The 27,952-nt window shown below is 54.5% G+C and overlaps 1 protein-coding gene across 1 annotated transcript; it reads right to left on the bottom strand.

Moving 5' to 3' along the window:
• Positions 1 to 98: 98 nt before the first annotated feature.
• Positions 99 to 27,863, bottom strand: CLPTM1 (CLPTM1 regulator of GABA type A receptor forward trafficking). Its single transcript, XM_069458496.1, has 14 exons — positions 27,792 to 27,863; positions 21,243 to 21,355; positions 15,131 to 15,254; positions 14,523 to 14,681; positions 11,929 to 12,046; positions 6,815 to 6,900; positions 5,834 to 5,954; positions 4,992 to 5,236; positions 4,267 to 4,360; positions 2,306 to 2,496; positions 1,950 to 2,045; positions 1,516 to 1,651; positions 817 to 984; positions 99 to 621 (listed from the first exon to the last, which is right to left on the bottom strand). The coding sequence occupies exons 1-14, from the start codon at positions 27,861 to 27,863 to the stop codon at positions 332 to 334; spliced, it is 2,013 nt and encodes a 670-aa protein (XP_069314597.1). The 3' UTR covers positions 99 to 331.
• Positions 27,864 to 27,952: the final 89 nt, after the last annotated feature.

The following is a 27,952-nucleotide window of genomic DNA, read 5'->3' as shown; positions in this document are numbered from 1 at the left end:
GGTGTCCCACAGAGGGCCCCCGGCCCCTCCCCCACCTGGCCCACCCTCGGCAGCGCCACGTCGGCTTCACCATGATTCTCAATGGTGCTGGGCTGGCAGGGCGAGATGGCTGGAAACACACAGGAACAGACGGACAGACGGCGCCTCCACACACGACGAGCCCTGGCCTGCCCCAGCCCCCACATCACACACTGGGCCCCGGCCCGATGGGGGCCTCCTGCCACCCCGGCCTGATCTGTCCAGGGAAAGGGTGACAGGGAAGGGAGGCGAGGGGGGGCCAGGGCGGAGGGGTGTCACCAGGAGCTGGAGAGGACAGGAGGACTAGGAGCGGCTAATCCTTTTTCTTGTCCTCTGCTGGCTTTGGAGGGGCTTCCTGGGGCTCGTTGGCAGAGCTGGCCCCCTGGGTGGGCTTGGTGGACGGGGACATGGAGGCCTCCTCCCTGGCGGCGGCGGCGGTTGTGGTGGTGGTGGGCGCAGGTGTAAGGGCCCCTGCGGCCGTGGGGGCCTTGGCCACAGAAGCAGCTGCCGTCAGGTCCTCTCCGCTCATGCCGAACTCGTTCACCCGGGTGGGGTCGACGCGGTAGATCCACCGTTGGTAGAGGTAGATGAAGAAAACCACATCTGCGGGAGTGTGAGGGGGGCAGTGTGAGGGAAGGGCCTGGCCACCCGAGACCAGGCACGTGTACAGGTGGGGGGCCTGCAAAGATTGAGCCGTGCCCCCCTAGACTGAGCCCCCCAGTCCTCCCTCAGACCTAGGCCCCGAGTCCTGCCCGTGCCCGCTTGGTGGGAGCCCCCCGCCTGCCCACCAGGCCTCACCGTCCCGCAGGCAGCCGATCCGGTACATAACGGGCATCTTAATGACAAAGGCGAACAGGTCATCGATGAAGGTGTTGAGGGCCTTGTAGGTGAGCATGCGCCAGGGCAGATGGGCCACGGACTTGAGCTTGTAGTTGATGAAGAGCTGGGGCGTCATGGTGATGAAGCCTGCACGGAAAGACACCCGTGAGTGGAGGGAGGGGCCTCCCGAGCCCGGACCTCTCTGGCATTTCCCACCCTCTCCTGGCTCCCGCCGCACCAGCCCTAACGGCCTCCCCGCCACGTCCAGCACCCCCACGTCCTGCTTCGGGCCTTTGTACTTGTCCTGCCCCTGTCACTAGCTCTGGCATGGCTCCCTCCCTGGATCTTTCAGGCCTCAGTTCAAACATGCTCTCCTTGGAGGAGTCCCGACCCGCTCTGTGCACCCCAACTCTGTCCTCTGCAGCGCGCATTCCTCCCTGGCTTCCCCACAAGATGAAATGCGCCCCTGAGAACGGGGACTGAAACGTACTGCTCACATCCTTCTGGAAGCCCTCCCTGACCCCAGGCAGCACCACGCTCCTTGCCTGGGGCTCCCCACATCCCACCTCTGCCCACTGTCTGGGGACGGGTCTGTCTCCCGCACAGGACCGAGAGCCCCCAGAGGGAAGGGCCAGGCTGAACTTGACCCCAGCACCGCCCAGCGCAGGGCGTGCTCACCGAAGGTCAGCAGGAAGCCATAGAGCATGCTGAGCACCCAGGAGTACCAGCCCTTGTGCTCCAGATACAGGAGGCTGTAGACGGCGTAGCAGCCCAGCAGTGGGAAGAGGATCCAAGACAGGTACCGAAACGCCATCTGTGGGGTCACAGGGCAGCGCTGAGACCCAGCTCCTCGGGTCCCACCTGGCATTCCTGCTCCCCGCCCTCAGCCACCCATACCTGGTCTGGCAGGCCACGCGGGGGAATTTCCAGGTAGCCCTGGGGAATCTGGACTTAGCCAGTGAGTAGTTAGGGCAGGTGGGGGGGCAGATACAGAGGGTGTGACATGGGCCATAAAGCATGGGCCTAGCAGTCAGATGGCCTGGACCCCGTCCCCCAGGAGTGTGTGGGTGCCTGAAGACCACCCCCCTGGGCCCACCGTGGGGGACACTCACATCGTCATACACTTTGGTCGAGGACTCAATATACGTGGACTTGTCTTTGAAGCTGAGGCGGGGGAGGACTCCTGCCACCCTGTGCTCCCGGTCCAGCTGGGGACAAGGGCGGCTGGATCAGCTGCTATGCTGGCTCCCAACCCCCAGGCCAGCCTCAGCCCCTGCCCTTTCCCACCGTTCCCAGTTCCCCTGCCCCACGTGTGACCCGAAAAATCCCCTGGTGTGAAAATCCCCTCTGTCCTAGGAGTGCGGCAGGAGCTGGGAAACCCCCAGGGGCCAGCTCCAGGGTCTGGCTGGCCCAGAATTAGCCGCCCCAGCCCCCTGCAGCCCTGAGACAGCATGGCGGCCGGCCTTACCCGGACGTCCATGACCTTGGTGATCTTCCAGAGGTCGATGAGAACCCCGATGAAGACGCTGACCTGCACCACGAAGTTGGTCTCGTTGTCCAGGATGTAGAGGAGGACCACGAAAGACTGGAAAACGCCGAAGAAGACGGAGCGCACAGACAGGCCCTCCAGGGACTGCCGGCTGTTCCAGAACTGGATGTCTGTGCATGGGAGGTGGGGGAACCAGCTGAAAAGCCCCCCCCCCCCGCCGCCCCCCGAGTCCCCTCCTGCAGCTCCCTCAGGCCCCCTGGCCTACATCCTCCTCAGACCCCGGGGCCAGGCTGGGTCTTCCAGGGGGAGGGAAGAACGTTACTCCTTTCCCCTGCGAAGAGCCTCTTGTTCACTGGCGACACCCGGAACACCAGACAGGCAGGACCTCTGAAGCCCTCCTGTGGGACGTCAGCAACCAGTGGCCAGGGCGTAGTCCCTTGGCCGACGCAGACAGTGACTGCTGCCGTGACGGGTGCTCACCGAGCACCAGGTGCTAAGGGCTGCTCAGGGAAACTGCTTCCCCGGGGCAGGCCACACAGCCGGGCACGGCAGAATCTGGACGGACACCGGTCTGTGCCACACCACGGCGCCAACCTGCCTCTCCTGGGCGCGGAGATGCAGGGCATGTCCCTTGAGGCCACCTCCTCCAACCCCCGACCCTGACACTGTGAAAGACTGGCCCACAGACACCCTTGAGGCACAGACAAGACCCCTGAGCTCTGGTCTCCAACCGAGAGCTCCTTCCAGCGTCCTGCCTGGACACTGCCTGGAGGACGCTGGTCCCCCCATGGGCACCGCTCTGACCCTGCCTGGGCTGCTCATCCGTCTAACTGCAGCCACGAGAGGCCGACCTAGCAGAATGCCTGTCCTACAGTGGCCAAGCCAGGGCTGTGGCCACACAGGCTCAACGCCAGCTTTGCACCCAGGGAGTGAGGACCAAGTCCCCCACCCCAGAGCTCCAGCATATTCCACAGGCCCACCCTGCCCACCTCCACCCATCACACTGGGAAGAAGGGTCTGGAGACAGGGTTCTAGGGGGTGGGGGAGATCTGAACCCACCCTCAGACCAAGGAGGCTACACAGCACGGTGAGTGGGGGGCCCGCACCACCCGCCGTGTGACCTTAGCAAGGGACCACAGCCAACCCAGCTCATGGTCAGCGGAAGGGTCTCGTGAGACGGCGCCTACACGGGCAGAGCGAGCTCCACAGGCGACGGCTGAGACTTCCTATCAGCGGTCAGCGCCAGCTACTGCGCCATTCGGACACTGCGCTCTCCTAGGCGGTAGCTCTCGGTAACGGCAACAGCATCTTACTAACAGCAGTCCTAACAGTAACACTCATCACCCCTGCCCCTTCCAGGAGCTGCAGGGCAGCAGGCCACCTCCTTCAGAATGGGGATGCTCTGGGGGGTAGGAAGTGGCCACAGGGCCTAGAATGGAAGCGGGGGCTGGAATGCGCTGCCATGTAGGAGCCGTGTGACGGTGGGCAAGTGACCTTGCAGGGCCATGGCTCCTGTGAGGACTCAGGAGCTACCTGGAGAGGGTGCCTCGGACAGTGCCTGGCATGTGGCCACTTCCCACTCAGGCAGGCCCCATTCCCCACCGGGCAGCCTGCCAGGCAGGGCCGAGGGAACAGCTCTGGGGCTTCCCTGCTCTCGGCTTCGGAGTTCCCCGGCCCTGCTTCCTGGAGGTGCCGCCCTGGCCTCTGCCCGAGCAGCAGGCCCAGCCCTCCCTCAGCGCTGGGCCCAGTGGGTGGCAGTTTCTGGGTCGGCAGTTTTGGGACCACTGCCCCTCCCTAGCTCGCTAAGCCTCTGGAGACTGGTGCTGAGAGACCCCAGGCAGGGGGAGGACGTGTGCAGAGGAGGGGAGGAGGAAGGGAGGGGGCAGGCCCCGTCCCTAGGCCTGCACGGCCTTTCGCCAGCCCCGGGGACCCATCCCTACCATTCTTGAAGGCCAGGAACTCAAAGATGCTGTGGACGATGGACACGATGATGGTGAGTGCCAGCAGGTAGGGGTTGGTCTCCAGGAGGGCCACCTGCGAGACATACCTGTGAGCCCTGCCCTGCCCTGCCCTGCCCGGGAGCTACCAACGTGGCACCTTCACCAGCCCAGCCCCCCCCCCAGCCCTGAAGACGTTCCCCACAGACCTGCCCCTGGGGCCACCCGGAGAGGGCAGGGGCATGCCAGCCACGAGGAGTGTGGGGCAGAGATGGGCAGAGAGGACAGAGAGGAGGGTGATGTGCAGAGAGAGACAGAGAAGAGACGGGGGAGACAGCAACAGAGGAGAGGCAGAGACCCAGCAGGAGAGAGGTGAGGGGCCCTGGGAGTGAGGAGCAGGCCCGACTGTGGCGACAGCCCAGGGCACATACTTAAGGACACAGGGAGAGAGCAGAGACATGCAGTCAGAGCCGAAAGCCGGGGAGGCAGGGCTTGGGACAGAAGCAGGCAGGGGCAGGTGCAGACCCAGAGGGCCTGACCGAGCACACAGAGAGGCCTCGGGGACAGGACCCCGGAGCCAGCTGGGGCCGTTTCCTGCTGCTGCAGGGAGAGGGCCTGGGAGGTTGTGAAACTGTGGGCAGGGGAGCGCCAGGAGGGAGATCCCACTTCCCCACTTCCCCTTGCCTCCTGCAGCCCAGCAAGGTGCTGGGAAGCCCCGGGGCGCCCACCTTCACAGAATCCTGCTCCTCATCTGACTGCTCGTACAGCTCGTCACTCAGGAAGTTCCAGGGCGACTTGGTGCTCTGGGCGGCGTAGAGCTGCCAGCGCCAGAGCGAGAGCGGGCAGAAGGAGACGCGGAGCGGCAGCGTGGCCAGGCTCTCGTTGATGGGGTAGTAGTCCTTCTGCAGGTTCCAGTAGTCGTTGAAGTAGATGATGGGGTAGTAGTCACCGCTCACGGCGTCAAACTTCACATCTGCGGGCACACGGGGCGGGAGGAACTGCTTAGCGCGGGCAGGAGGCCGGGGCACCCACTCGGCTTCAGATGTCTGCAGGGACCCAACAGGACTGCTCTGACAGAGACCAGAGGGCAGGGGACACTTCTGGGCTGCGCCTTGAGAAGCTGAAGGGCCCAACCTCAGTGGAGGGGACCAGGTGGAAAGGGTGGGCAGGCCACATCCAAAGGGGGCAGCCGCAGCTCAGCTCCAGCTGCCCCACGGTGATCACGTATCCCAGTTTTATAAAAGCAGCCAGAAATCTGGATTTTTAAGTGATATTGCCTCAATTTCAAAAGTTGGCAAATAATGCACATTTTTTGAAAACAGCTTGTGGGCTGGATGAGACTTGTCTGTGGACTGATTCTGGCGCACAGGGGGGAGTCCAGGGTCACTGGGTGTGGGGGTAGGAAAGGGGGCGGGTAAGAGAGAGAGGGGCAGGGCACGGCAGGGAGCTCAGGAAGGGTGGAGAACGAGAAAGATCTCTCGGGGGGACAGGGCCAGGAGAAGAGGAGGAAGTGGGCCCCCAGCACCCTCCCCGAAGCCTCTGCAAGCAGCCGGCAGGGCTGGGGGCTCACACTGGTCCAGGGGAGGAGGCACGCTGCCCTTCACCCACGGCGTGTGGTCGTCCACGATGTTGATGGTAATGTTGGGGTGCCAGTGCGAGATCACCTCCACGGGCCCGTAGTCCTCGGCCCTCTGCGGGGAGACGGAGGTGGGGGGTGGGCCTCAGAGGCAGATGGAGGTGCCTGGGGGGCCCTGGCCTCCACTCACTTCTTCCTGAGGGCTCCCGTGACGATCGTGACAGCAGATCAACCACCGCGGTGACCGCTGCTGGAGGGCTCCCCCCGGCCTTACAGACTCTGCCACCAGGATCCTCTCCGCCACCTGACAGGGTCCTCCCACCCCATGGAGCAGAAAACCGAGCCCGCAGAGGCAGGGCCTGGCCCGTGGCAAGCTGCAAAGCCCGGCCTCAGGACGGCAGGCTGCACACGGCAGCCCCACCTCCGTGAGCGGGAAATAGCCCCTCACCCAGGACCACCTTGCTGAGAGAGGAAGGCTTTGGGTGCCCACCACAGGTTAGCCCCCCGGCTCCCCCAGCCCACCAGGAGTAACAGCAACGAGCGATCCTGTGATGCCCACCAGAGCCACGCTTTCCTGTGCCCACTCGCCTGGGCCCTGGGCCTGGCTGCATGGGTGTGAGTCTCCGCTCTGCCCTGCCGCTTCCTGGCTGTGACACTGTGGCCGAGAGCCCTCATCTGAAGACGGGACTGGTGATGGGAGCCCCTCCCAGGCTGGCGGGAGGCTGCATGTGTGCATCGAGCACATGCTCCGTGAGCACTGGCCCCGGTGGCCTCGCCTGGAGTCCTCCCTGCTCCCTGGGGCAGCTGGTTCCTAACCCCACTTCCCAGAGAAGGAGCCCGAGGCTCAGGGAGGGGAGTGGCTTGACCAAGCCCCTGTGGCAGTCAGCGGTGGTGACTCAGCAGTGGTGACGGACCAGAGCCCCCATGGTCTGATGCTGGGCCGTGAACCGGCCTGATGGCCCTGCTCCTGTTTACCTTGATCATTTCCGGGTCAGCTTCTGTCTCTCCCGTCAGCAGGTTCTTGGTTTTCTGAAATCGCCTGCGCTTGTATTTGTTGATCACTGTTGGGGGGAGAGGCAGGGAGACAGGGAGGGGGTGGACATGCCACCTGCAGGCACCTGCAGCATCCAGACACCAGACCATGGCCCCACGTGGCTGCTCGTGGTCTCTGGCTTCCACCCCTGCGTTTCCCCTGCTGGGGACAGCGTGACCTGGGCACCTGAGCTGCCTCCCCAAATCTCACCACGGGGACACCACCATCATCAAATCGCCCCAGGCAGAAACCCGGAGTCTGCCTTCTCCAGAATCTGCCTCATCTATTCCACCAGCCTGCCCAGGGGCACCCTCCACACACGCCTCAAATCCGACCCCTTCTCCCACCCGTGGGCCCATCCAGGCCAGCCACGGGCTCCTTCTCGGATGACTGGGGTCCCCTTCTTGCTGGCCTCCTGGCAGCCACTCTTGCCCGCTGTGACCTTCTCTCCAGAGGACAGCTAGCGATTCTTTTAAATCAAGTATCTGACCATGGCGTCCGGCTGCTTTGGAAGCCCAGACCCTCACCACAGCCCCCTGCCCTCCTGCTACGCCTGCCTCACTCACGTACGCCGGCCCCCGGCCTTCAGAAGTGCAGTTGACGTCCCCGGGAACATGTTCCCCTACACAGTCTTCATGGCCGGCTCCTCCTCGGCCTTCAAGTCCCTGATGAAATGTCCCTTCTTCCACAGGGCTTCCCTAGCCGCCCCACTGGACAAGGTTACCCAGCCATTCTCCTCACCAGCTTTATTCCTCACAAGATTTCACCTCCAAATTCACCTGCCCAGTGCCGGCTGTCCCCTCAACCAGTCTGCAAACCCCACGTGGGCAGGGCCGGCCCTATTTTGAACCCCGTGCCCCTGTACAGGCCCAGCGACGACCAGTTGAACACGTGACCATAAACAGGCTGCGGACAGTTCCAGAGAAGGCCTGGAGCCGCCACCATGAGAAACCAAAGTGAAAAACACTTTGGGGCTGTGACTCCCCAGCCAGAAGTCAACCTCACTTCCTCTTGCAAAGGCCAGGTTGGCAACAGGCTCCTGCCCCCCGCCCTGATTGCCGGGAGGACAGGCTCGTGCTTGCTCATGCTCCGACTGCCCCCGCCACCCTGGCCGCGGTGCCCTGAGCTCTTCCCTACGCTGGGAAGGCAAACTCTGCCTGCCCTCCTGGGACTCTCCATCCTGCCCCCTGGGACCAGGCAGAGACGGGGGGATGGGAAGGGGCACTGGCTGAGAGGGGGGGTTCTCGGGGAAGATCCTGGCTTTGTCTTCTACAAGCAGAGGGACGCTAGGGGTAAGGAAAAAGCAGTCCCACTTCTTGGCTCGGGGCCTGTGACGGGGCCCAGGGCCTGCTGCTCTTACTGTCAACACACACATTGCCCGTCATTTGTATCATTAATTCATTTCAGAGCTTGCCCCCATGTCCAGGGGAGCAGTAACACCCAAGGGTGGGACCAAGCGTGTCCCCTGGAGAATGATTTCCAGGGGACACACTCCACTGCTGTTCCGCACCTGGGAGGGGCTGCCCAGGGAAGGGAGGAGGGGCTGGCGGACAGGGAGGCACAGGGCAGAGAGGCTTCGGCGCAGGCAGAGAACACAGCCTGCGCCTCGGAGGCATGGAGATGGGACTACGATATGAGATGGACCCGGCTCCAGTGGGGTGAAAGAGCCCCCCTTTCTCGGATGTAAAGCTTCTAGGGCTGTGCCATCCAGTACAGGGGCCACCGGCCACATGTGGCTTCTGAGCACTGAAAATGTGGCTGGTCCAAACTGAGACGTGGTGTGATGTAAGACACACACTGGATTCTGAAACTTGGTGCAAGAAAGAAAAAAAAAAAAAAAAAGAATGTAAAATAAAATATCTCGGCCGGGCGTGGTGGCTCACGCCTGTAATCCTAGCACTCTGGGAGGCCGAGGCGGGTGGATCGCTCGAGGTCAGGAGTTCGTGACCAGCCTGAGCAAGAGTGAGACCCCGTCTCTACTAAAAATAGAAAGAAATTATATGGACAACTAAAATATATATACAAAAAATTAGCCGGGCATGGTGGTGCATGCCTGTAGTCCCAGCTACTCGGGAGGCTGAGGCAGTAGGATCGCTTAAGCCCAGGAGTTTGAGGTTGCTGTGAGCTAGACTGACGCCACGGCACTCACTCTAGCCCGGGCAACAGAGTGAGACTCTGTCTCAAAAAAAAAAAAAAAAAAAAAAAAAAAAAAAAAAAAAAATATCTCACTCCTTTTTTTTATTCATTATATGCTGAAATGACAATGTGTGGAGTTCAGTGGAACTATTATGAACAGTAATTTCTAAGTTTCTCTGTACCTTTGCTCTTTCTTTCTTTTCTACTAGAAAATTTCAAAGATGTCGCTGGCTTGCACCCCAGCCCTGTGGGACGGTGCTGCTCGGAGTACTGATGACTGGCCCTTTGGGGAGAAACGGGGCTCTTCTGATCCCACACTCTCCTCCGCCCTGGAGTCGGCAGGTGGCTAACTCCAAGCCCCTCTATGGCCCTGCTCTCAGGGGTCCCTGCTCTGAGGCTGGGGAGGGAAGCCCGGATGATCCTGGGGTCTCTTCAGGTCCACTGGCTGCAGTTTCTATTTTACAGACCATGCTGACAACTGTCACATTGACTGTGAACACGACCTCACCACGCAGTGACACAGATCACGTGATCATCACATGGGGGTAAGGAGGACATGAGCAAATAGCCACCGACCTGGGTCACATTCAGGGTGACCTCTGAGGAGTCGGGCAATTTAACCCAGACCCCAGACGCATCCCCCGTGTAGGGACACCTCTGTGGGGACCATCCCTGCAGCTCACACCCCCTCAGGCCGCTCCTTCTGTGCCCGCTTCTTCGCAGATCTTGCCACAGGGAGGCCAGCCGCGTGGAACAGCCCACAGAGCACGCTGCACAGGCACACTCAGAATGGCACTTGGCCATCCCAGGAGACTTTTCCAAATCAGTTTTGGAGACCGACATAGGGGCACCAACTTTTCGTTTCATCCAGTGTAGATGATGACAAAAAAAATCATCATCCTTTAGGGTATTTTTACACCAAAAGAAGTAGGAAAGACCTAACTCACACAAATAGAATTACATCTGTTACTGCACTACCCAGAAACAGCCGACGGATCGTTACCAAATCCACAGGGTATGTCTGGAATAGCCCTCAATAAAATAAAAGCTCGGTGGAGTACACAAAGTTCACTTTAGGAGAACAGGGGGCTTTCGGAGGCAGCCATTCTCCAGGTCTGCTGAAATGGGCACAGTGGGAGATTTCTAAGGCTGACAATCAGAAGACAGTGGACACAAGGAAAAAAGTCAAAAAGAGCCAGGCAAGTGAAAAGATGACAACAATTATTAACCTTCTGGAAAACAAGAAGTTAGACAGTGCTATGGTTTGAATGCTTGTCCCCTCCAAACCTCATGTTGGAATTTAACCCCCAATGTTGCAGGACTGAGCAGTGGGGCTTTTAAGAAGGGACTGGGTCATGAGGGCTCTGCCCTCATGAATGGATGAATCTATTCACGGATTAATGGGTTAATGGATTAATGGGACTGGTGGTTTTATAAGAAGAGGGAGAGAGACCTGAGCTAGCATGCTCAGCCCCCTCTGCAGCATCCCCACCGGCAAGAAGGCTCACATCAGATGCAGCCCCTCGACCCTGGACTTCTCAGCCTCTATAAGTGTAAGAAACAAATTCCTTTTCTTTATAAATTACCCAGTTTGAGGTATTCTGTTATAAGCAACAGAATAAGGACTAAGACAGACAGGAAAGGAAAAATACAATAACTATATTCAACTGTGTGGTTCGGATGTGAGTAATAGTCACATACTCAAAAGCATTTAAACAGAGTCTTAATCTAATCAAAACTATATTCCTGTATTGGGATTTCCTCTTCCCGAGTAGAAAGTCAACAGATAACAACTAAAACTGAAAACTGGCCAAGTGCGGTGGCTCGCTCCTGTAATCCTAGCACTTTGGGAGGCTGAGGTGGGAGGATCACTTGAGGCCAGGAGTTTGAGACCAGCCTGGGCAACATAGCAAGACCCCATTTCTACAAAAAATAATGAGAGCCATAGAGGTTCAGTGGCAGAAGAAACAGCTACATGAATTTGAAAGTGGTTGCCTACAGGGAACAGGATGGGAAGGGGTGGATGGCAGACTGCTGGGTTTCACTATCTTGACAAATTATTTGAATTTTAAACCACATACTTGCAATCAGAGATTTACACATATTTAACAAGGTGCCCTGGGTAGAGAAAAAAACCTCACTTTCAATCTGAGGCTGTATAGGAAGCTGCAAACATCCAGCCCTGACCCGGGTTCCTCGGGGTCACTGGAAGGTCTCAGGGGTTTGTTCACACAATCGGGATTCTTCCCGTGGGGGGTTCAGCACCACCCGGGCAGCCAGCCAGGATGAAAATGGGGGACAGTCCTTGAAATGGAAGCCCTCATCCAGTCACGTGGTCCCTCACCACCTGCCCCCACCAAGGAAGGGCGCTGCTCAGATGTGCACCTCGGGGAAGTGGTGACTCACGGCACAGCCTCGCAGGGCTCATCCCTACAGGCCACCTGGGAGCCAGGTACCACTCCATGAAACACATGCTCGAACGCTGACTCCCCTGCACGCAGCAAGTCTGCGAAGTGCCTGTTCACAGGGGCTGAACTGACACAACCACAGAGGTCACATCCGCGATCTCCAAGGCCCTCTCGCTTCCCCCTGCTCACTCAACCCACTGTTCATTCACAAATCATCCTTGAGCATCTACTTCTCTCGGGCCTTGTGCTGAGCACAAGCCAACCCTGGCCCTCTCCTTTGGTGAACACTATCTCCTCTCCTCCAAAAGTCCTACCTCCATCTGCTCTTTCTAGCAGATTCCTCTCTGGTCCCCAAGCCCCTCCTCTGTGGGTCTGTCCACTGGGTGTCCACAGAGTTCATAGGAGGTGGGTGGGGCTTGAGCCCGCCCCACCAATCCCAGCCTCCCTCAGCGCAGGCTCCCAGGATGCCAGCCCCCTGGACGGTGGGATCTGGCTATAGGAGAGTGACTTACTCCGGGACATGTGGACTGTCGCCAGCCGGCGGTACAGGGCCTTCTGCCGGGGGTCTGGGTGGAAGCCACTCTTGGTGAAGTAAACGTGGATGTAGATGGAGCCGTTCTGCTGGACGCTCTGCAAGACACAGAGGGGCCAGGTGGGCGGGCTGGCCAGCTGGGGAGAAGGGAACACTAACGCCCTGCACAACACCTGCCCCAGCAGTTTCCCCACCCCTCAATTATCCGGCCATTTACTGAGTGCTCAGTGGGAAGTGTAGCTGAGCAGTTAAAGAGCCAAATGCTGGGCCGGGCACGGTGGCTCATGCCTGTAATCCTAGCACTCTAGGAGGCCGAGGTGGGAGGATCACTGGAGCTCAGGAGTTCGAGACCAGCCTCAGCAAAAGCTAGACCCCATCTCTACCAAAAAATAGAAAAAAAAAAATTAGCCAGGCAACCAAAAATAGAAAAAAATTAGCTGGGTGTGGTGGCACATGACTATAGTCCCAGCTATTCAGGAGGCTGGGGCAGGAGGATCACTTGAGTCCAGGAGTTTGAGGTTGCTGTGAGCTAGGCTGACACCATGGCACTCTAGCCCAGGCAACAGAGTGAGACTGCTTCAAAAGAAAAAAAAAGCGCCAAATGCTGGAGTCAGGCAGACTGGGATTCAGACCCCGGCTCTAGCCTGTGATGGCTGTGTGAGCTCAGGGTTCCTCCCTGAGCCTCAGGGCCCCACAGTAGGATGCAGGTCATCTCGGCACCAGCCACGATGGATTATGCAGAGCGCTCGGCACGGTGCCTGGCACAGAGTGAGAGCTCAACCACGAGCTCTCAAGAAATTCATCAGACAGGACTAACACCTCGCTCTTACCATGGGCCAGACCCTGCTCTGGGCGCTTTACACAGCACCTCCCTAATACAATGAGTTAACATTTGTGTAACAGATGTAAACCCCTTGGAGTGGGTCATGTTACTACCCCATTTTCAAGATGAGGTGACCAGGACGCAGGCAAAGGGGTTATGTAACACTCGGTAAGTAGACAGGAACCCACCCAGTCTTTGGGCCCCTGTGTGCTCTACCTCTCGCACACTCTGTTCCACCTCCACACTCTGTGGCCTATGTCCAGATAGACCCTCTCTGCCCAGGCCTTTCTCATATTGTCTCATTAACTCTCCCTGCCTCCCAGGGAAGGGAGACTGTTCTCTTGATACAGATGAGGAAACTGAGGCTTTGAGAGGGGAGGCCAGTTGCTCAAGGGCATTGGGTGGAAGGCAAAGGCCAGATTTGAGCCCTCTCTGTCTCATCTTCCAGCACAGCTCAAGATACTTGGCTACACTGTGCCTCCACACTTTCCTTCCTTTTTTGGGGGGTGGGGTGGGCAGGGTCTCACCATGTTGCCCACGCTAGAGGGCAACGGCTACTTTCAGGCGAGATCATAATGCAGCGCAGCCCCCGGCTCCAGATCTCAAGCCATCCTCCTGCCTCGGCCTCCCGAGTGGTTCCAACTACAGGCACAGCCCAAAGCACCTGGCTCTCCTGCCTTTTAAGTCCATCCTGGCCCCACCCTGAAGCCTCAAAGATTAGATCCAGGTCCTTAGAGCAGATCTCACTGCCAGGCCTGCCGGGCCCCGGGCCTTCCTTGGATCTTGCGGTGGGGCCTGAGGCAGGGCTTGAGGTCTCTGTGGTGGTCACTCCTGAGTGCAGGTTAGAGAGACTACGTCTACACCCTGCTTCCAGTCATCCCGACAGAAACAGAGCAGGAATCCCAACCCTGGTCAGAGGCTGAAAAGGCCTGCCAGGGAGAAAGGAACAAAGGCAGCCATTCCCCAAAGAAGAGCTGCCCCCTCATTCGTTCAACATTTGTTAATTCTGCAGTCAGTCCCATGCTGGGGACACAGAAGTGACCAAGACAGCCCCAGGCTAACTTTCACAGGACTCATAATCCCATGAGGGAGAAAGACCTGTCCCACACAGCAAGGACCCAGAGTGGACAGGGCTGGAATGGGGAAGCCCAGCAGGTGTGAGAACCCAGAGAGGGAGCCTAACCAAGCCTGCGTGTTGGGCCGGGATACCTGGAGGAGGCAGGATGTGAACTCAGGCTGCCAGAGTCCAGAGCCAGAGAGCCTGAGTTTGAATCTCTCGCTAGCTGCGTGACCCTGGATAAGTTGCTTTACCTCTCTGGACCTCAGTTTCCTCATCTGTCACATGGGGATAACAATAGCTCCTACTTCTTGGGGTTGCTGGGAGGTTTCCATGAGTCAGCCTAGCTTGGTGCTCAATCAATGTTTATTAATATTACTTTGCAACTGTGCTTTCTGACAAACTGGTGATGGCTGGATCCCCGGGAACAATGACTAGTCTTTCACTGGTTTAAAGTCCAGGACTACACAACCTTAGAAGAAGCTGGGAGGATCCTAGGCCAATCTATTTAGATGGGGGAGGGCAAAGCCCAGAGACCTCGGGGACCTGCCTGTGGTCACAGAGCATGTGAGCTGGGGCCAGGGCCAAGCCTGGAGCCTGAACTCCCGATGCCCGGGCTAGGAGTGGGCTGCCGGAAAGGCCCTTCAGCGTGAGCCCAGCAGCTGCGGGGCCAGAAACCAGGGGCTGCCCCCACCTGCGGGATGTCGAGCTCAGCGAAGTGCTCGTAGCAGCCGTCTGAGTTCTCGCCGCTCGTCCAGTCGCCATACACAAGGTCGTGCTGCTCCCAGAAGAGTGCTGACGTGGCGTTGAAGTCTGTAAAGTGCTCGTGCTCTGAGATGTACACGTGCAGGTTCTGTCGGGAGGGGAGGGGGCAGAGCTCAGGCCTGCTCCCCAGAGCCTCGGCAGGCTGATCCTGGCGAGCAGGGGAGGAGCTGTGGCAGCGGTCAGCACACTAACAGGAACAATGACTGAGGGGACAGAGGTGGTGGAGAGGGGAGTAGCAGTGGATAGAATAAATTTTCTCTTTTCTCATGCCACCACGTCTGTCCTGGTCTGAGCCTGTGAAGTCAACGAGCAAAGCACTCTGGGAGGCTGGCAGCCTGCCAATTAGAACTTAGGGACAGAAACGGGCAGGAGCTCCCTGAACCATCTTCCGCCTTCCCAGCTGCTGTGCCTGCCCGGTCGGAGCTCTGAGGCTTAGGGACAGAGCACAGGCGAGGGCCGCAGGAGCACTGCTGGCCAGTGACTCAGACACGCCCCCTCCCGTCACCTCCCGTGTCTGCCCTGCCACCCAGCAGTTACCATTAAAGTGTCTTTGGGGAACAGGTTGCGGCTGGCGACGCGCGGGGCTCCTCCGGGGCCTGTGTGGTCCTGAGGGGCCGACCCTCGGCGGAACCAGCTGCTGATGGCCCAGATGATGAAGATCCTGAGGAGGGAAGCAGGGGTGGTGAGTCCCCAAGCCTCTTCTTTCCTCCGCGGGCCTGCCCGACTGCCTTCAGACTCGGCACACGCTGGGGCCTGGCCCGGGGCTGGTGGCCACGGGGGGGAGGGCCCTTGAAAACGTAGTCACAGGGCTGGCGAGAAGATAAGATGCCCCAGAGACCCCAAACGCCACTGTCTGTCAGTGTGGGGGGCCTGGTACTGCCCTGGTCCCCACGCAGAACACCCACCCGAGGCCTTCAGGGGCTCCTGGTGACCACGAGGCTACAGGGGCTCAGACCTGCAAAACCTCAGACTGAGCAACCTGCCATCCAGCCCCCTGGAATCCCCAAGTGAGCGGACCTAAGAATCTCGAATCCCAGCATTTTAGAGGCACAGAACCTTAGAAAGAACATTTTTGAACTTCAAGTCAACTGATAATTTGAAAAACAGATAGTAAGTAATGGGTTAGTCCCTCTTTCAGTAACAGTGGACTAGGTTTAGACCAACTCTCCCACTGGAAAGAACTGAAAAAGCTTGATAAAATTAATCAACATACTAAAAATATATCAGTACACTTTATAATTATATATATTGCTATAGTGATAATATCTACCACTCATGTATTCTCATGCATGTACTCTTGCACATAATTTTTACCAGGCTTACATAGGAACATATGTAAGTATACAGTATATTCTTAAAAGCACTAAAGAATGGACAAGACTGCAGATCTACCAGGCAAAACTGCAGGGAAAGTGGGAACCTAATGAAGTAAACAAGTTCTAGAAGCTTCCTCATGTGTCTGAGGACATTTGCTAGGTGCTTTGATGGGTGACAGAAATGCTAGCCCACGGCCCATATGAGGTAACCAGAGACCTACCCTACAAGGAGCTGAGACCCCACAGGGCTCCACCCCTAGGAAGGGGAGAAGCAGGAGGCCTCCCCTCTCCCCCCAGGACTTGCACAGCAGGTATGCAGGGCCACTCTGCGAGGAGTCAGGAGTCACGCAGGGAAGCTCAAGCCTTAAACCCGGTGCAAAGAGACCCTGGACTACTAATGTCCCCGGGCAGCTGACAGAAGCAAAGAAAATCCTCTCTGTAGGTAAATATGTTCATCCTAGGCCTGAAATGACTTTTCAAGTATAAAGACCAACACGCAACCAAAGACAAGCCAGGCACAAAAGTAAACAAGACGCTATGAGCAAGAACCAGCACAAACAACAGATACCAACGCAATTAGAGCAGCTCAGGAACACGGAACTGTGAAGTTTCAGAATCTGAGTTATAAAATCCTCAAAATGTGTATCAAGGGAGCTTCAGAAGTACTCATACTCATAATATCACAGAAAAAATAGAAATAGAAACAAAATAAGTCTCTTGGGTAAAACAAATATTTCAGAGTCTTTTTTTTTTTCAATTCACAAGATCAAATAAACACAATATCGCAAAGTCTTAGAATTGTAATTGACTTGGAGATATTTCCAGGATATACTGTTAAAAGCAAAAAGATGAAGGAAAGTGTATAGAATATGATTCCATTTTTGTGTATTAAACTATGTTAAAAAACAACAAACATGAGCTAACAGAGGAAGGAATGGGGAGTTCGGTGTTTAATGGGCAGAGAGAGTTTCAGTTGGGGAAGATGAAGAAGTTCTGGAGATGGTTGCACAGCTATGTGAATGTACTTAATGCCAAAGACCTGTATGCTTAAAAATGGCTAAATGCTAAATTTTATGTTATGCACATTAACATAATTTTTTAAGGCAAAAACAAAAAGAAAAAGAAACCCCAAACACCTATCTATCTATAAAGACATAAAAATAAAAACAGAGAAAGGTACAAAATGATACACATCAGACTTTAAAACTGATTCTTTTGGTTTGGGGGAAGAGGGGAAAGAAAAAAACAGTCTTAAAAATTGTGCATAATATAACAGCATGCATCTGAATCAACATGTAAAAAGATCACCACCAATATAATAATGATGGCCAACTTTATATGATTTTTATTTTCTTCTTTACTTGAATTTTAATGAACAAAAGACCCAAAACAAAACTGTGCTAAACTGCTAGTTGTTTCCCAACATCCATCTTCCCCATCTCCCTCAATAAAGAAACTCCTAAAACAGCGTGTTATGTTGGACTAAGTGTCTTTAAAGAAAAGGAGTCTCTCTTCTTGATTTCTTCTTCCTTCCTACTGTCCAGAATGTATATATGATGGCTGGATCTTCAGCAGCCATTGTGGGCCATGAGGATAAGGGGCAAAACCTGGCAGTGGTAGAACAAGAGTCTGGGTCACAGAAAACTGCAGAATCCTGGTCTGCATACATCCAGACTGGTACAGGAGAGAGAAATAAACCTCTATTGTTTTAATTTAGGTCTCTCAGATACATGCAGCTATGTAATTATGAAATGATGCAAGTACTTATTAATTACAGGTATGAAAAGCAATATAGCAGAAAGAGGTTAAGCACCCAGCCTTTAACTACAACACCTGGATCTGTAGCTCAGCTCTGCTGCTTACTGACTGTGTGACCTCAGGCAAGACTCAACCTTTCTAGATTTCCATTTCCTCTACTGTTAGTAACAGTACCTACTCTCATAGGATTGTTTATAAGCATTAAATGCATTAAATTATACAAATACACATCATCCGGAATGGAGACTAGTCCAAACCCAGTAAGTGCTTTAGAAGCGTTAGATATTACTATTATTCTCATCATAGGAAAAAGGCATACAAAAAACTCTGGAATGAAAAAATACTATGAGTGAATTCCAGCGTGGGTAGGGTGCCTCCCTGCTGAGCCCTGATCAGGGGCAAGATTGGGCACAGGGACTTGTCTCTGCCTGTAGAAACCCCGGAGCCCTGGGGCCTGGGGTCTCAGGGGCCGTGGCCCAGCTGAGCCATCTGCTGCCTCCCCAAGAAGTCCCTGAGGCGCACAGCTGGGCAAGGTCTGAAAGTGGCACTCTCTGGGGATCCCACCAGCTCCAGGAGAGGCTCCTGTTTTAGTAACTACACCAAGAGAGAGTGTGGCAGCAGGGACGGCCACAGGCAGCTCTGCCCCTGGCTGAGTGTGTAACCTGTGGGGGTCCTAACACTCTGGGCTCCTGGGTCCTCATGTATAAAACAAGGCAGACCATACCAGACCTTTATAGGATTCCAGATCCCCTGTCCCCCAAGAACACGTGTGCATCCACACACCCACAGTCTTGCGGACACCGCCCTTCATCCACGCGGCCAGGCCCGCAGGGGAGCAGACCTTTCTAATGCTCTCCAATTTATTTAAGCAAATAAAATAGACGTTAAATCCTCCCTCCCACCCCGAATAGGTAGTCTATGTTCATAGGTTCAGAAGAATTTTAAATATGTGAAAAGATATATATAATAAATACCCTCCCTCCCACCCCATTCCTTTATATACCCAGTGCCTACCCCACCTCCCACTCCAGGTAACCACATGTGCTCAAAACCATGGACACCACCCCCCAGCCCCCAGAAAGGCCATTCTCACAGAATCTGCTTGAAGCTTCGGGGAGTTCATGGGCCCCTGAAAACAAACCCCAAATCCCATTTTTAGAACTCCAGCTGAGATGGTCTCTGAGCACCCACCCGAACTGATGTTTGGTGCTGCCAGGCTCTAAGAAAGGAAATTAGCCTACACTGTGACTGTATTAAAAATGTCTCTCTGAAGGAAGTTCCCTTATGTACTGACGTGGAAAGATTTCAAAGATATATTGTTAATGAAAAACTCAAGGAGCAGAACAGTGTGTAAAACAGGCTACCTCTTATGTAAAAAATGAAGAGAAAGATAAAAATAATCTCTATGCAAAGCTGCTTGGAGAATAAAAAAAAGATGATATATAAGAAAATCCTAAGTCATTACTTGGCCATGGTTGGGAGTGGGAGTGGAGAGGGCAACAGACAGGGCCCACAGGCGACACGCTGGGGACACACATGTCAGGAGCGATGCCCGAGTGTTGAGGATGAACACAGAGGGGAGGTTTCTTTCTCGGCATCCTGCGTGACACTCTTGAAGGACACCAGGCAGGCAGTTCTGTCCCACACCAGAATGATGACTGCATCGGGGATCGTGGGCTATTTTTCTAGCTGTTTCTCTTTATGACATATTTTCTAAGGGTTTTTTTTTTACATCAAACAACAAAAGCCATCTACAAAAGCAATCGTAGCCAACACTGCCTCAGTGTGTGCCAGGTCCTGTCCCCGCTGGTTGGCACCAATTCTCCTGGAATCCTTTTGATGACCCTTGAGCTAACTGTCAAGATTCCTGTCTGTGAGCAGAAAACTGAGGCACAAAAAGGGTGGCACCTGCCCAGGCCACACAGCTCAGAGGTGGCAGGGCTGAGATGTCAGAACAGGCCTGTGCTCTTACATGCTATTTGATGCTAATCGCCCCCTCAAATTTCATTAGCTGATCCCAGCTTCTAATTTTTCTCTATTTTCCCTAATTTTTCCTCTATTTTAGGATGCTGAGAAATCCTAATTAACTCTATCTGTGATCATCCTTACATAATCCCTAGGGCCAATTAAAAAGGTATGGGCTCATAGGATGCACACCAATATGTTATACTTTTTCATTTATACCCTTCTGTATTGTTTGAATTATTTTGTTTTGTACAATAAACACATATTATTTATAAGTTTCGGGGAAAACTTAATAGAATGATATGGAAGAGATGAGCAGCTGCCCCTCCAAAACCACTCTGCCCTTCTTCCTCGCTACAGAAGCCCTGCTTTGCAGCAGGGTGCTTGCTCTCCCAGAATGAAGACCACATTTCCCAGCCTCCTTTGCAGCTGGCCATGGCCACGTGAAGATGTTCTAACCAAAGAAATGACTGTTTCAAACACCTCTGCCATGAGATTACTTACAGCTGATGGGGGAGGGCGCTGACTGCCTAAGTGCATAGCCTGGTCTCTTCTCCAAAAAGGGAGGGGATGTCCATTTTGCAGATGAGTGAACAAAGGCCCAGAGCAGAGGAGGAGACTGTCACCAGGTCTAGGCAGGCAGGGAGAGCACCCAGTGCCGGGTATATATCCCCACTCCCAGCCAGCACCTCCCCGGGCCCTCAGACCCTGTGTCCCCATTGCCCAGGAACAGGCATGTGAATCCACATGTACAGGGTCACCACCGGCCAGTCACAAAAGGACAAACGCTGCCTGATTCCACTTGCAGAAGCCAACTGGAATAGTCAAAGTCACAGAGACAGAAAGTAGAAAGGTGGCTGCCAGGAGTTGGGGGAGGAGGAAATAAGAATTAGTGTCTGACGGGCACGGAGTTTGAGCTTGGCAAAATAAGAAAGTTTCCGGAGACGGATGATGGTGATGGGTGTGCAACAGCGTGAATGTACTTAATGCCACCAACTGTACACTTGAAAATGGTTACAATGGTAAATTTTATGTTATGGATAGGTGTGGGCTGAATCATGTCCCTCAAAATTTATATGTTGAAGTCCTAACCCTCAGTACCTCGGTGATTATATTTAGAGATAGGGTCTTTAAAAAAAGTAATTAAGATCAAATGAGGTCATTAGGGTAGACTCTAAGCCAACATGAGTAGTGTCCTCATAAGAGATTAGGACACAGACACACAGAGAGCAGGGACCACATGAAGACACAGGGAGCAGACAGGTCTCTGCAAGCCAAGGAGAGGGGACTCGGAAGAAACCAACCCTGCCTATACCTTGATCTTGGACTTTTAGCCTCCAGAGTTACAAAAAAATAAATTTCTTTATTTCTATTATTGAAGCCACTCAGTCTTCTTACAGAAGCCTTAGCAAACTACTTCAGTATATTTTACTACAGAAAAACAAAACAAAACAAACAAAAAAAACCTTAAAAAAAATTCTATCATAAAAAAAAAAGAATCTCCACCAATACAGTAAGGATCATCAACCTCAGGAGGTGATTTTTCCTTTCTTCCCTATGCCTTTCTTATTTGAATTTTTTGGTGAATGAACCAAAACCCCATTGCTCACCTGAACAGCACACCTTTGATGACCTGCCAGGCATTTGGTGCTGGCTGTGGTGGTGGGTTCTGGGGCCGGGTCTCAGCCAGTGGGTCCCTCCTGATGCTGCCATTGCTGGTCACCTGTGGGGGACAGAGGCCAGGATAAAGAGGAAAAACAGGACCTGAGACACAGGCGCTGTCTTAGGCACCGCCATGCACCAAGGCCAAACACAGACTGAGCATAGAGGGCACGCTTGATCAATGACTGCAGAATGAATAAACAAAAGCACCTAGGAAGGCTGGTGGGTCTTCTTCTCTTAGGAGGAAAACAATCCCTGAGTGCCTCCCCAATGCTGGGGACACAGTGGTGACCCAGACAGTCCTGTGCTGTCTTCCTGGGGTTCAACAATCCAGCGGGGAAGACAGACACATGTCTAGACAGTGATGATCCAGAGTGGGCAGAGGTAGGAGCAGGAGCCCAAAGGGGGCGCCTGGTCTAGTCTAGGGGTTAAGGGCAGATTCCTGGAGGAGTGGGCGACGGAGCTGAGATCTAAAATACAGCAAGCCAGCAGCACAAAGGAGGAAGTGAGGAAATCAGCAGGTGCAGAAACAGAAGACGAGAGACAGTCAGTCTGATTCTGATGACTGTCCATTGTTCCCTGGGGCTGGGGCAGGATGCAAGGAGGTGGCTACTGGGGACAACAACAGAAGGGGTCTCATGGCAGGAGCCAGATTCTTCAAGGTTGGAGTTTATCTGAAAGGTTCTTCCCTAGGCAAATAGTTCCTGAGGCATCCCCTGTGCCCAGCCCTGTCCTCCAGGGGCTCCCAGGCCTGCAGGCGAGGCAGACACAGACGAACAGAGTGTCAGCTGTGCTGCCAGGAGCCACAGCGGACATGTGTGTGGCAGAACACGGCACAGTAACCCTGTGAGGCCAGAACTACGGACAGCTCCATTCGGCAGCTGAGCAAACGGAGGCTCAGAGAGGTTAAGCCACTTGTCTAGGTCACAGGAGGGACGCCCCGTGACAGGATAACAGACGGGAAGGGAAGACACGCTAGGAAGTCAGACAGGGCTTCCCCGAGGAGGAATCTTCACTCAGAAACAGACGCTCGGAACCAGAGAGTGTCTGAATGTCAGGTTTGGAAGGGCCCAAGATAGAGAAATTCTGCCCATCCTTCTCCTTGCACCCTGCGGCTTCCCAGGCACAGAGCAGGGTGTGATAAACACCTGTGGAGTCAACACACACACGGTGACTCACTGCTCCCTGCATGGCTTGCCCTGGACGCCCAGACCACGCAAACCCACTCCCCTCTGAGGCTCCCCAGCCACGAGCCCACTCCTTTGCGATGCCCACCAGACAGCAAACACCCCAGGAACAGGGACAGAGGCCCCTGCTGCCAGGCGGAGCTGGGACTAGCGCTCATTAAATGTGTCACTTGTCACCTCCTGTCCCCTTCACCAGCGAGTTCTCTTCTGTCCTCTGCCAAAGCATGGAACAGCACCGTGGTAAAAGGTGGGGGCTCCAGGGTCAGATGGACCCCTAGCTGGAGTCCTGGTCCCACAGTTCTTGGCTATGACAACCTGGGCATGCCGCTTCACCTCTCTGACCCAAGGGCCAAATTGTAAAAATGCTGGTATTTTGGGGACAGAAAAGTTTTCCTTCACGTGTTGAAAAAAAATATTTCTTGCACACCTACTGTGTGCCAGGCCCTGTGCTAGGTGTCAGGACCAGTGGGGGCCACACAGCTCTGGGCCTTGCCTGCCCAGAGCTCAGGGTCTAAAGGGAAACACACGTGCTAACAGTAAACAGGGTAATTAGAAATGGTAAATGGAAAAAGTGCTCTGGAAAACAAGCAGGGGGAAGTGACGTCTGGGTGAGACCCCCAGGCTGAGACGGTGGCAGCCATGTTCCGGGGAGAGGATGAAGTACGAGCCTCCTCAGGGCCGGCCTTGCTCCCAGAAGAGCTGGGGTGTCTATGTAAGGTTTCAGCAGGTCTGAGCTGATTCAGGGTCAGGAATAGAGGCTTGAGGTCAGGTCAGGATTTGAACCCACATCTGGCTGCCTCCCAGGTCTCTTCTCTTACCCATAATGATGGGCAATCTGACTGGGAGCCCTCCCATGGAAAGGCAAATTAAAACCACAATGAGGCTGGCTCCGTGGCTCACGCCTATAATCCCAGCACTCTGGGAGGCCAAGGCGGGAGGATCCCTTGAGCTCAGGAGTTCGAGACTAGCCTGAGCAAGAGCAAGATCCTGTCTCTATATTTTTTAAAAAATATAAATAAAAAATAAATAAAACCACAATGAGATGCCACTTGATACCCACTAAGATGGCCACAATCAGAAAGACGGACAACCAGGAGTGCAAGTGGGGATGTGGACAGATAGGAAGCCTGGTACACTGCTGGAGGGAACATGAGATGGTGCAGCCGCTCTGGAAAACACAGCAGTTACTGAACAAGTTACACACGCACCTACCGTACAAAGCAGCAAACCCACTGCTAGGTGCTATCCGAGACAGAAACACACATCCACACGAAAGCCTGCACATCGCGTCACTCTTAATAGCCAAAAACTATAAACAACCCAAATTTCTTTCAGTGAATGAATGAATGAACTGTGATGGATCTGGGAATGCTACTCGGCAATAAAAAAGAACAACTGCAGATCCATGTAGCAACACGAACCCTGAAACCACTGTGCCAGATGAAACAAGCCAGACACAAAACGCCCATGTTGTCTACTTTCATGCTTCAGAAATTTTTAGAAAATTATAGACAGAAAGCACCTCAGTGGCTGTCCGGGCCTGGGAGCTGACAGACTGCAAAGGGAACTTTCTGAGGGGATGCAAGTATTCTCAGAGACACTGTGGTGAAGGTTGCACTGCACAACTGTATAAATGTACTAAAAACCACCCAACTCTACACTAACAATGAGTGTATGCTACAGTATCTAAATTTGACGCCAATAAAAAGGTAACTATCAGTAGCTCCTACTTCCCTCGGAGCAAAAGCAAAGTCCTCTCCATGGCCCCCAAGGCCAGGCATGACTGGCATTGTCACTGTTCCTTCAACGCACTCAGCACCTCCCACCTCAGGGCCTTTGCACTGGCTGCTCCCTTTATCTGAAAGGCTTTTTCCTCGAATATCTTTGTGACTCCCTCCCCCATCTCCTTCGGGTCTTTGTTCAAATGTCACCTCCTGGGAGAGGTCTTCCCAGACCAACCTATTTATATTGCAATCCTTCTCCCCACCCCTCACTTCCTATCTCCATCCTAGTTTATTTCTGTCCATGCCACTTACTGCCATCTGAGACCCCATATATTTTTCTTATTTATCTTTTCACTGTGTGTCCCTAATCCTCTGTGCTTCCCCCTTTCTAGCCCCAACTAGAACATGAGCTCCAAGAGGGCAGGGCCTCTGTTTTGTTGACAGCTGTATCCCCACTACTAGCACAGGCCCTAGCATGTGGTGTGGACTCAACACCCACCAGCAGAAGCAATGAATGGCAGGGCTGTGGGCTGTGTCTGAGCTCCTGGCTAAAAGCTGGCTGTAGCAGGGGACTGGACCAACGGTTCCCCCACTTTGCACTAGACCCTGTGGGTTGGGGGAGGGTGGTGGTGGCCATGGACACAGCAGTGACTATAAGACACACTTCCTGCTCTTGGACCTGCACATTCAAACTCACACACAATCCCCAGGAATATCTGCTCAGGGGCCCCGGAAGCAGCTGAGACCACAAGGGCTGGGCAGCGGGTGGAGGAAGCCAGGCTTTGCAGCATGTCCTCATTGATTGCCTGGATCCACCGTGGGCATCAGGGAATGTCACCACAGCCCAGCTTCTGTTTCAAGAACCATTTGTTCACAAACACTGAGCACCTCCTCTGTGCCCAGCTCTGAGATGAGCAGTGCTAAGGAAGCAGTGGGGACCAAGGCACTCCTGGCTCTGCCCTGCTAGGACTTCCAGTCCAATGGAGGAGACAGACAGACCAGTCCCTGGACAGTGACAATCTAGAGTGGGTAGAGCTGGGACAGGGGACCCCAGGAGACACTGGGAGCCCAGAGGGGGCACCCGACCCAGTCTGAGAGGTCTGAAAGGGTCAGAGAGGACTTTCCAGAGGAAGGGACATCTGAGATCTGCAGGGCTAGTAACGATCAGCCAGGTAAGGAGGGCAGAAACATGTGCAAAGGTTATGAGGAAAGATATCGGGAGGCACGCTCCTGGAAATAACAGAGGCTCAGAGTAGCTGATCCTCCTCTAGTGCCGCGGTTTTCAAGCAGGGATGATCTTGCCCCCCCATCCCCCGCCCAGACATCTGGCAACGTCTGGAGACATTTTTGGTTGTCACAACTAGGGAGGATATGCTACTGATATCTAGTATGTAGAGTCCAGGCATGCTGCTAAACATCCTAAAATGCACAGCGCAGCCCCCACAAAGCAGAATCATCCAATCCAAAATGTCAATAATGCCAAGTTTCAGAAATCCTAGTGTAGTCTGAAGAAAGAGTCAGATCGGCCTCAGATCGGCCGGGCGTGATTACCGGCTCATGCCTGTAATCCTAGCACTCTGGGAGGCCAAGGCGGGTGGATCATTTGAGCTCAGGAGTTCGAGACCAGCCTGAGCAAGACCCCATCTCTACTAAAAGTAGAAAGTAATTAGCTGGACAACCAACAATATATAGAAAAATTAGCCAGGCATGGTGGCGCATGCCTGTAGTCCCAGCTACTTGGGAGGCTGGGGCAGGAGGATTGCTTGAGCCCAGGAGTTTGAGGTTGCTGTGAGCTAGGCTGATGCCACAGAACTCTAGCCTGGGCAACAGAGTGAGACTCTGTCTCAAAAAAAAAAAAAAAAAAGAAAGAAAAAGAAAAGAGTCAGATCATGCAAGGCCTTGATTTACTAAAGAATTTGTACTTTATCCTGAAGGCAAAGGGATAAGTCTTGATCATTTTTAAGGAGAGGTCGTACAAGAGAAGATCAAGTAGTATGTGAAAGTTCAAGGCAATCAGAGCAACCTGAGCCCTGGTCTCACAGACCACTCCTCACCCAATAATCAACAGAAACTCAGAGGGGAAAAGATTTCCTTTCAGCCAGACAGGGACTGAGTCTTCATTCCAGCACTAACTCAACAAACACTTCCGGAGCTGTCCCTGAGGTCAGGCCCTGGTTGAGAATGCTAAAAAGATTCAGACCAGATATGGTGGGCTCTATCACACAAATTTCTTCCTGGTGTCCTCCCCAGGTTATATTATTTGCTCCTCCTCTGGGCTCCCCTGGTCCCTGACACAGACTTTTGTCACCACCCTGATTATTCAGGGTTATAACTCTTTGTTTATATGTTGTCACGGGAGAAATAGAGGTGTAAGAGGGAAAGGAACTTGCCCAAGGTCACAAAGAGAGTCAGCTTCATTCTCCCCTTCCAACCTGCACTCCTCTCCCCTGAGCTGCCTCCCACATGTCACTGACATTCATCCCGGTGGGTGGGTCGACAGCACTTTGCTGTCACTCCACCTATTCCCCAAATGCCTGAACGGTGGCTGCCTGAACTGGTATGCTCTGCAACCTTGGTTTCGTCTAGGTAGCAATTGGTCAAATGTCATCAGCAGGCAGGCACGGTGGCTCACACCTGTAAGCCTAGCTAGCACTCTGGGAGGCCAAGGTGGGAGGATCACTTGAGCTCAGGAGTTTGAGACCAGCCTGAGCAAGAGTGAGACCCCATCTCTACTAAAAATAGAAAAATTAGCTGGGCACAGTGGCGAGCACCTCTAGTCCCAGCTACTTAGGAGGCTGAGGCAAGAGGATCGCTTGAGCCCAGGAGTTTGAGCTTGCAGTGAGCTACTATGACACCACTGCACTCCAGCCTGGGCAATAGAGACAGACCCTGTCTCAAAAAAACAAAAAACAAAAACAAAAACAAAGAATCATCAGCACCTGAAATAATTACCCCATATGACTACCTTATGCTAAAAGCACACCCATACCAGAGCCTCGACCTCCCTAGGTCAGCAATGTCTGCTAATTTCTACATGGGATGGATCCCAAACCTAACCTGGGTGACCTTCCAGAAGCGCCTTAATCTCACTGTTCCCTGGATTCCCGTCTGTAAAATGGGTCTGCCGGCCTCCACAGTCCGTGCCCTTACTCATGATAATTACCTGACTTCCCCAAAGCTAGAAAAGTCGCAATAAATCATTGTCCATACCTCAAGCACTACGAACAAGACACAGAAAGCCAGATCACTCTACGAAAGGTCTTGGAGCCTGGAATTGCGGAGTCAAGAACCCAGGGCGCCAGGATACAAGTCTGCGCCCCCTCCCCGCCACTGTCTCCCCGATCGAGCCATAAGCCTGGTGGCCGCCTGGCGCGAGAGTGCAGGGGACCTGGCACGCAACAGGGCCCCGTTCCCGGCACTGTCTGGCATACCCGGGAGGCCTGGCCTCCCCTGGGCCGGGTATTCAAGGTCCCTCTGGGCAAGGAGCCCCCAGTGCACCAGATTCCGTGAAAAGCAGCAGGACACGCCCCATGGGAGGCCCCCCGGCTGGGGAAGAATCCCCTCAGTCCCCTCTCGGCCTCCGTACCTGACCGGAGCCGCCTCCCCTGGCCGCCACCACGGCGCTGCCGGCCCCGTCCGCCTCCTGCGCCGCCGCCATCTTCCCGCTCCGGGTCCCCGCCCCCGCCGCCAGCCCCGCCCCGTCCCCGACGGCGCCAGCGCGATCGCGCGAGATTTCACTCTTTGCCC

The sequence above is a fragment of the Eulemur rufifrons genome, chromosome 24 (assembly GCF_041146395.1).
Source record: "Eulemur rufifrons isolate Redbay chromosome 24, OSU_ERuf_1, whole genome shotgun sequence".
NCBI lineage: Eukaryota > Metazoa > Chordata > Mammalia > Primates > Lemuridae > Eulemur > Eulemur rufifrons.
This window is presented reverse-complemented; position numbering and strand designations above follow the sequence as displayed.